Raw genomic sequence first — 8,723 nt, 5'->3', positions numbered from 1 at the left:
TTCCCCTCGCTAGCTGCATGTGCTCGAACCCGAAGCCGAAGCGCATGACGGGTCTGTGGCCATTCAACGCCCTTCCTTGGCATGTGGCATCTTGAACCCCACGACCAGCCGCTGGATCATCCCGCGTGGCTTGTTCCTTCGGCTGTTGTCAACATCCAACTTGGTTGCCGTTGAAGAAACACGGGGGTGTGTGGTATAGTCGTCAATTCTGTGGAGGTTATTGGGTGAACTCCGGGGTTGCCAAATAACTACCAGCAACTGGAACTGCTGAAATGCCGGGGTTACAATCCAGGTCCCTTTAGAGCAAAACGTTGCCCTGCGGATCCATATACTTTTCGAAGTATGTATGGATACAATCCATGCGGGTGTAACTATGTTTATTTCATTCTTTGGATGTTGGGCATGTGGGCATCTCGTGGGCTGCAGAACCCTGGGTTTGAACTTGAATATTGATGGCCACGTTCAGTTTTGCGCTCTTAGTTTTGATCTGACGTCATAAAGTTATCCGCTTGGTGGTTTCGAAACTGTAAAAACCCAATTGTAGTCAGTTCACTTCAAGACATCAATCATCTGATTAAGCGAACATGAGCCTTTTGATCAACCAAAGGGACTCGTTCGAGACAAACCCCTACCCTAGATTTCCATGCATGTGCCAGTCAGTCGTGCCACGGTGCGGAGGATGGGGACGGCTCCATTTCTCCATTTCTGTCCCCGAGCCGCTCGGTCTAGTCCCGTTGTGCCGTCGGGTGGGCGGAAAAGCTCGGCCGCAAAGGGTCTCTCTCCCCATTTTGCTGCCATGTCGATCAGTGCGCGGCGTAGAGGTGCATTGGCACATCACATTACATACCTTCCAGGTTAGGAGATAACGTAAGTGGGGCTGTCAACTATTTTAGCTTCTTATAACTATTCCATATCGGACTCGAGCAACATTCAATCAACAAGCCTGAGACAGCCTATCGAGAAACGGCGATGCGAGCCGCCGAGAAAGCGAAAAACGACAGGGAAAAGGGGAAAATGACAAGGCTGGAAAGCCCCTTGCCAGGACTGTGGGGACTTCTGCAAGAATGATTGGCTCCGAACCCCCTGGAGCAGGCGCATTGCTCAACAGTCGCGGTGATTTCACCTGGACAACACACCAAGTGGGGCTCAGGTTTGACGAAGTGGATGAGGTGGAAGAAGAATCATCAATTCGAACCTTCGATCTCGATGCATGTACACAGTATTACAATACGATTTGACAATACCGTTCCTTGGACCTCGAAGTGCATCTACATCATCATCATCATCCACAATTGGGCATATTCAACGGCACATCAACAAGACTATTTGACATGAATCGGCTAGTCTGACCGGGTTACCTCATCTCACCGCAATTCGCACTCACCTCACCTCGACTCACCTGAGCAAACGGACACATCAGCCCAAATCAAATGAACGACCCAGACGGGGAAGGGGGCTCAGGAGGCTCAGGCGACGACTGGGAAATCACACTCTCGCCCTCTATCTCGTCGCTTTCTTCATTTGCTCCTGAGGACTACTCTTTCCCACTCCAGCAGCATTTCACAGGGCGACCCGACCCCATACGAAATCCATCTCCACAATCATCACCACCACGACCATCGCCACAGCCATCACAGCGACCTCAGCAACAACCACAATATCAACACCAAAACCATGAATTCCAACCCCGAAACCAAACCAACTCACAAGGCCACGACATGTCCCGCCAAAAACAGCGCACGCCACCCCTCGTAAACCCCCGCCTCGCCCACTCCCAAATCTCCATCCCCGTCCCCAACCTTCAAACCCCCCCACCCACCTCCCCACGCCGCAAGCTGGGCCTACTACACCAGCACCACCATTCCTCCTCATCAACATCCTCCATTCCCCGCGCCATCACCACCACCAGCGCCGCTACCACCACCCCCCGCCCCACCGCCACAACAACAACCACCACCAACCCCACCATCTCCGCCACCCCCGCCAGCCGCAGCAGCAGCCGCGCCAGCACCACCAACAGCAACCCCTGCAACCCCAGCCACAGCCGAGCCGGCAGCCGAGCCGACAGCAGAGCTGACAGCCGCGCCGGCAGCGCCCTCAGCCTGCGCCTGCACACGGGCACAGGCACGGGTGTCGGCATCGGCCTGGGCGCTGGCCTACCCGTCTCGCCGCTGCCGGCGGCGGCGGCGGCCACGTCGTCGTTTTGGCGGGGTAGGGCGCGCGGGGCGAGCCGGGCGGGCGGTGCGGGCGGGGCGGGCGGGCAGCGGTTTGTTTCGGGGGTGGGGACGGGGTCGGAGGGGTCGGGGTTCTCGCCTTTGAGGCCAGGGGTTGGTGTTGGGGTGAGGACGGGTCAGAGTCAGGGTCAGAGTCAAGGCCAGGGTCAGGGTCAAGATGAAGATCAAGGTCAGGGCGATGAGGGGGGGCAGGAAGGGGATGGTGATTCGAGCAGTCCGAGCCGCAGTTTGAGTCAGAGCTGGAGTGACCTTGCGGGGGAAGTGGAAGGGGCCGAGAGGGGGGGAGAAGAAAGGGAAGGGGAAGGGGATGGAGACGGGGATGGAGAGGCAGAGGGAGAAGGGGAGGGGGAAGGCGGTTTCTTCGAAGAGAACGGGTCTGGCACTGCCAGCCAGCGGCATAGCTGGGACAGTGTTGCGACTGTGAAGGAGGAAACTGGCCGGGTTCGATTTCTTGATTATGACTATGCGGATGATGGAGGGGATACGCACGTCGGAGAGGGCTCCGACGGGTACAAGGACGCCCAGGAATACGGCAGCTTCCAAGGACGCGACGACCCGCGCAGCAACGAGGGCTCTTGCGGATATGCTGCATCACCTGAACGTGTGAGTTCACAGAAGTACGTGGAACCACAGGCATATGAGATCAGGACCGAGGGCAAGCATGACCTTGGACAGCAATATCGCGAGTATGACACCGGCCGGTATGGGGATGAGAAGCTCGGTGGGGCTGGGATGGGGGTGTTGGGAAAGGGCGAGGATCAGAGGGATGGTGGAGATTACGACAGGGAGATACAACTACCATCGAAATGGGACAGGAGTCAGGGTCTGGAACGGATCATAGAGGAAACTCAAGAGACCGAAACCGACACCCTCCCACCGGGCAGGATCATGCTTATGGAGCGGCTGTGCGATCTGGTGCAGAGGCTGTCCTCGGTGAGGGTCGGCGGCGGCTTGGAAGCCGATGTTCTTGACGTCTTGAACGTGAAAGTCGACGAGATGGATGACCTCTTGGTGCTTGCGGAGGAGACGGCCGAGGCAGAAGCCACGGCGGACATGGAAATGCAAGCCATACCTGAAGACGAAGAGGAACAACTTGGCAACGAGGACGCACCAGCGCAGGCTACGACTGAGGACGGAGAGGAAGCAGCCACAGAAGTCCAACCAACAAAGCAAGAGGGAGGATTGGAAACGGAGAGCGGAGGTGAAACAAGGGAGGAACCGTCCAAGTCCGGATCCGGAGAAAACGACGAGTGGGGCAGCGGAATGTCGCCGGCCATGTTCCCCGTGCCAATGCTCCGGGTTGGGAACCAAGACATCCGCGACCTCGCCAGTCCCCTTCCATGGCTCACCTCCAGCTTCAAATACTCTGAACTCTCGATATCCCCGACCCGGTCGAGCCCCGAGCTCGCTGCGGCCACCAACGAGGCCCTTGAGGCAGCCAAGCAGGCCGCCCAAGCCCAAGCTGACATGGCCGAGCGAGTGGCATCCGAAGCAAACAGGTTGAACTGCGAGCTAGCCGAAATCGTCAAAAATCTGCAGGCCCGAAAGGAAGAGTCCGACGTGAGAAACCCCCCTCCCTCCCCTTCACACCCCTTCCATCCCCAACTAAAAAAAAAACCACCAGCACCTCCACGCCCTCCTGATCGACCGCACCGAGGCCGCCGCCACGCGCGTGCTCGACCTCGAGCAAGAAATCTGCGACCTCGAAGACGACATCCTGTCCGGCGAATCCGAGCTGCGGCACCTGCGCCTCAAGCTCCGGGCCGTGGAAACGCTCTGGCAGGAGACGGCACGCCCGGACACGGCGGGCGGTGGCGGCGACCCGGACCTGGTGCGCAGCATCGAGAACTGGAAGGCCGACTGGGTGCTCGTGCGCGACCGCATGCTCGACCGCAAGAAGGACCGCCGCGCCCGCCGCCTGCGCCTGCACCGCGCGGGGTGCGTCATCAACTCGTTGGAGGAGCGCGAGCAGGAGACCACGACGAGTAGTCTGGGGGGGTTGTCCATGTCGGTGTCGTTGCTGGGGTTGGGGGGTGGAGGTGCTAAGGGTGGGAGCGGGGGCGGGGGTGGTATTGCTGTTGCTGGTCCGAGGAGTCCGAGGAAGAGGGCATGATCGATTCACCGGGTCTGGCCCGACATAGGTGCCGATGGGGATGGCATGTGGAAGGAGTTTTCGTGGGCTGGTGTTTGCATTTTGGTGGCGACGGTTGCATGACGTCTCTCGCTTTGGGAATACCCAGTAACAACTGGCATGGTTGCATGGCTGCATGGCTGCATGGTCACTTAACTGGATGGCAAAACAAGGAGTTGCTTGCGGGATGCTAAGAGCACATGGGGTTGCCAACGATGATGAGGATGACACGAATACTGGGGAGGCAGTTTGCGTTGCAGATGTATCAAAGAATGTTGGTGGGTATTGCAATAAGGTAACTCGATAACGCCAGCTCAAGGGCTTCGCTAGGGTACCCAAATTCAACCAAAAAAATCAAAACCTAAACCCATATCCGGATATCGTAGTTACTGTCATGCCACATTGCGCTGCCTCATCTCCTCTACGGTCCCGAAAACAACCCGAGCACAGAAGCGACCTACGCAGCCCCGCCGTTCGGCGCTACCTTCTCCCTCAACGCCGTGTCCTTCTCCACCGTGAACCCATCCGGCTCATCATGCGGCAGCACCGGCTTAGCCACGTCCTGCCGGAAGACATAGCGGCGCCAGAAATACACAAACTGCCTCGCACCATACGCAGCCTGGCGCCTCAGGGGCACATCAAAGACACTGTCGAGCTCCTCGAGCGTCTTCTCCTTAGTCTCGGGGACGAAGAACAAGACCAGGAAAAACCCGACAATGTTCCAGCCGGCGTACCAGCCGAACCCGCCTTGGGGCTTGAAGGCCTCGAGCATGCTGGGCCAGGTGACGGCCAGGATGAAGTTGAAGAACCAGGTGGTGGCGGTGGCGAGCGACATGCCGATGGGGCGAATGTACAGCGGGTAGGCCTCGGCCGAGTAGGTGAAGGGCACGGGCCCTTCGCCGGGCGAGTACACCATGCCGAAGAGGTAGATGCCGAGGGCGATGCAGGCGATGTGGGCGGTGCTGTCGGCGGGGATCCAGAAGGAGAAGCCCGTGAAGAACATGAAGAGCGCCATGAGCGGGAAGGTGGTCAGGAGCAGGTTGCGCCGCCCGAAGGTGTCGATGGTGTAGAAGGCGGGGAGCGCGAAGAGCCAGTTGATGACGCCGAAGCCGAGGGAGGCGGCGAGGGCGGGTACGTCCGGGTAGCCGGCTTCGCGGAAGATTTCAGAGGAAAAGTAGGCGATGATGTTGACTGTGTCCCGGTGATGTCAGCTATTTTGTTCACTTTTTTTTTTTTTTTTGGAGCAGAGTGACATACCACCACAGAACTGCTGCATAAACATGACGATCTCGCTGGCAATCATGGCGTTACGGTTGCGGCGGACGGTGAACAGCTCCAGGATGCGGTTCTTGGAGCCGATAGACATGGCCTGCTTTTCGGTCTGGAGGAGGGTGTGGGTGTAGAACAAGTCGCGAGCGGCTTGAACCTTCTCGAAGCGCAGCTGGCAGACGGCGTCGAAGGCGTCGCGGTGGCGGTCCTTGGTGAGGTACCAGCGCGGCGATTCGGGGCACTTGTAGGCGAGCATACAAACGACGATGGCGGGCAGCATGGCCGAGCCCATCATCAAGCGCCAGTTCAGTCCAAGCTCGATGCCACTGTCGGGGACAAAGTAAAATGCCAAATCAGCAATGTACCCGACCATGATGCCGAAAGCGGTCCACATTTGCCATTGCTACGTGGCAGGTTAGCATTGTGATTTGTCGTTGGTAAGGGGGGAGAGCTGGAGGGATGGTGCTTACCATGACAAGAGCACCACGGAGTTTCGGGGGCGAGCATTCAGCAGCAAAAACAGGCGTGGTCGCAGACTTGGGGCCGATACCGATCCCGAGAACGAAGCGGGCGATGAACATGTGCCACCAGGTGTTCGTGAAAGCTTGCCAGAAACAGGCGAGGGCGGAGACCAGGCAAGAGATGAAGATGGTGCCACGGCGGCCAAAGGCCCTGTTCATGGGGTCGGTGAGCCAACAGCCCAAAACTGCGCAGCAGAGGTACGGGGCGCCGTTCACGAGGCCGACGAGCCATGTGTCCCGCTCGCTCTTGGTGCCAATGCCGAAGGCAACCTTGTAGAATATTTGCGCGCCATTGACGACCGTCTCGTCCATACCCTGGACAGCGGCACAAAGAGAGCAGACTAAGGGTGTAAGTCGTCGTTATGGGCTGCTTGATGGGAGTGGTGTCTTACTGATAACGACCCAGTAAAGCATACTGGGGTTCGACCACTTGTGGGTGGTCTCCTTCTCTAATACTTCCCTCTCACGCTCAGTGAGCTCTGGGATTTGGTCGTATTGGGTGTTGTCTCCGGCGATCATGGCGCCGAGGCGGAATGCCCGCATGTCCTCGTCGCTAGTCAGTCCGGCCAATTTGGCGTATTCTACCCCCATAGCCCCTAGTCGCTCGGAGCTGAGGCCGGCCAAGGGGTTTGCAAGCTTCTTCGATGCTTCCAGTCGCTCATTTTTAGAGGCACCTCGCGAGCCATCGACGCTAGTCTGTGGTAGGTCATCGTGTTCGACGTTGGTACCGGATGCCGACGAGCTGGAACGCTCGTGTTTCTTTTCGGATGCCATGTTAGGCAGTGGAAAATATAAGTTGGTGGTATTCACGGGGTGAGGTGGGAGTAGGAACCCGAGCCCGTTGAGATTTTGAGGTTATGGAGTAGAGGGAGGAGTTGAGCAAGATCAATGAGCGTCAGAATCCGTGGGGTTTCGGCGGTTATAAATGTCTACACTGGATCTCGAGGATCCCCAGATTCGAAAACGGTATCCCGCATGTGGGACCTAGATCCAACAAGTTCCACGGCCTTGGAGGGCCAGCCAGTGAAGCATGGTTTCGCTGGTTTTGCGAGTCTGCCTTCTCTCGGAGACTCCGCCTGCAAGTGCCGCCCCAGCGCCCCAGCAGCCCGGGTACACAAACCTCACATCTCGGAAAGCGGGTCTGGCTTTGTTGGACTTCCCGAGAAGGAAGCTATCGACGTCATATCTAGGCGCCAATGGACGGCCCAACGAGGGGTGATCGAGGCTCGAGCAAGGGTGGTGTTCGGATGGCTGACGTCCTGAGTCGGGCGGCAAACAATGTCGCATATCGCATTTCTCGGGTAAGTCGGCCACTCCCCGCGTTCGCTGAGGATACCTGAAAGTTCAAAATTCATGAGCATGATTTGCCCCTGTGGCATTGGATCGGCGTTGCGGTGCGCATTCAGATGACCAGGCTGCATATGACGTCGTTACTGCGGTTGGCGGTTAGGCGGGTCCAGGGCAACAGCCACCAGGGTTGAGACAAGCTTTTACCAAGTTCAGCCAAGCACCACTGCCGGGTTGCCCGTGGGGGCGAGAGGTAAGGGCCCGGGCTTGTTTTTCACATTACAGCAAAATTCCCGAGTATGTGCAAAACCTAAAAAATAACCATGTGGAGATTGATTGCTCGTTAGGCAGATTTTGAGTTTCTCTAAGGTATCACAATAACTTTGATAAGTCTCTAGAACTCTAGAGTATCGAGAGTGCCTAGGAATCAGCATCGTTTGGTTTGTCGTTGGTGAAAAGCGCAAGGTCCGCTGACAGTTCTCGGCTGTTTGGTTTGGTGGGGTTCAATGGGGTTCGGTGGGGTAAAACCCCATGGGAAAATATCTCGACCGGAGCTCACTCGGCTCAATTTTGATACAAGCAAGGAAGAACGAAACAAAGAGAGAAAAGAGAACCGGTTCATGTGACATACAAAATTTGAAAAATTGTTACAGAAGTGGTCCGCTCTTGTTTGTGACGCAAAGTCGACCCGATTTGAAACCCATGTCAACCATCCAACAAAGATAAACCAACCCTACAGAACGTCAAGGCATTTTTGGCCGAGAAGAGACCACCACCTCCGCTCCGATCCCGAGATGACTTCCTTCCGTTCCTCACAACCACCGGCGGTGGCTTGCGCATCCCACTACTGCCCCTTCGCTCCGGAAACCCAGCAGCCGACGATGACCGTCTCTCTCGGGGTCTTTCCCTCTGCTCCCGCCCGCTCTCTCGCCCTCTCAACCTAGCCTCTCTCTCCCGCTCTCTCTCCCGGTCCCTTTCACGGTCCCTTTCGCGGTCCCTTTCGCGCTCTCTATCACGCTCCCTATCCCTATCCCTATCCCTAGGCCTCTCTCTCCCCGTTTCCCTTTCCCTCTCCCTCTCCCTCTCCCTACTCTCCCCCCCCCCCTTCTCTTGAACGAGATTGGCCCCTGGGTTGTGTCAGTCGGCGTGTGTGCGAGCGGTGATCGAAGCGGGGGAGAGTCCCTGAATACTAACAGAGTGTTGACGACGCTCTCCGAACATCCTCCACGCGAGCGCGGACGAAGGATGGAAGTACTAAGGGTGCTGCGATTATGTGGGGGG

The 8,723-nt window shown here is 57.4% G+C and overlaps 3 protein-coding genes across 3 annotated transcripts in view; 1 reads left to right on the top strand and 2 right to left on the bottom strand.

Moving 5' to 3' along the window:
• Positions 1-1,718: 1,718 nt before the first annotated feature.
• On the top strand, positions 1,719-4,347 carry CHGG_10402 (uncharacterized protein; the record flags this gene model as incomplete). The annotated part of the gene is made up of 2 exons (XM_001228328.1): positions 1,719-3,794; positions 3,859-4,347. The coding sequence occupies 2 exons, from the start codon at positions 1,719-1,721 to the stop codon at positions 4,345-4,347; spliced, it is 2,565 nt and encodes an 854-aa protein (XP_001228329.1).
• Positions 4,348-4,822: 475 nt separating this feature from the next.
• Positions 4,823-6,929, bottom strand: CHGG_10401 (uncharacterized protein; the record flags this gene model as incomplete). The annotated part of the gene is made up of 4 exons (XM_001228327.1): positions 4,823-5,556; positions 5,623-6,037; positions 6,105-6,496; positions 6,548-6,929. The coding sequence occupies 4 exons, from the start codon at positions 6,927-6,929 to the stop codon at positions 4,823-4,825; spliced, it is 1,923 nt and encodes a 640-aa protein (XP_001228328.1).
• A 1,218-nt stretch (positions 6,930-8,147) lies between these two features.
• CHGG_10400 (uncharacterized protein) overlaps positions 8,148-8,723 on the bottom strand; it is a gene marked incomplete at both ends in the record, with an annotated part of 2,489 nt that continues 1,913 nt past the window's right edge. The window contains one exon of the mRNA XM_001228326.1: positions 8,148-8,569. Coding sequence (XP_001228327.1) covers positions 8,148-8,569 — 422 coding nt within the window. The remainder of the gene's footprint in view (positions 8,570-8,723) is intronic.

This window comes from Chaetomium globosum, genomic scaffold (assembly GCF_000143365.1).
Source record: "Chaetomium globosum CBS 148.51 scaffold_7 genomic scaffold, whole genome shotgun sequence".
Lineage (NCBI taxonomy): Eukaryota > Fungi > Ascomycota > Sordariomycetes > Sordariales > Chaetomiaceae > Chaetomium > Chaetomium globosum.
The sequence above is the reverse complement of the archived record's forward strand: the minus strand, read 5'-3'. Positions and strand labels throughout refer to the sequence as shown.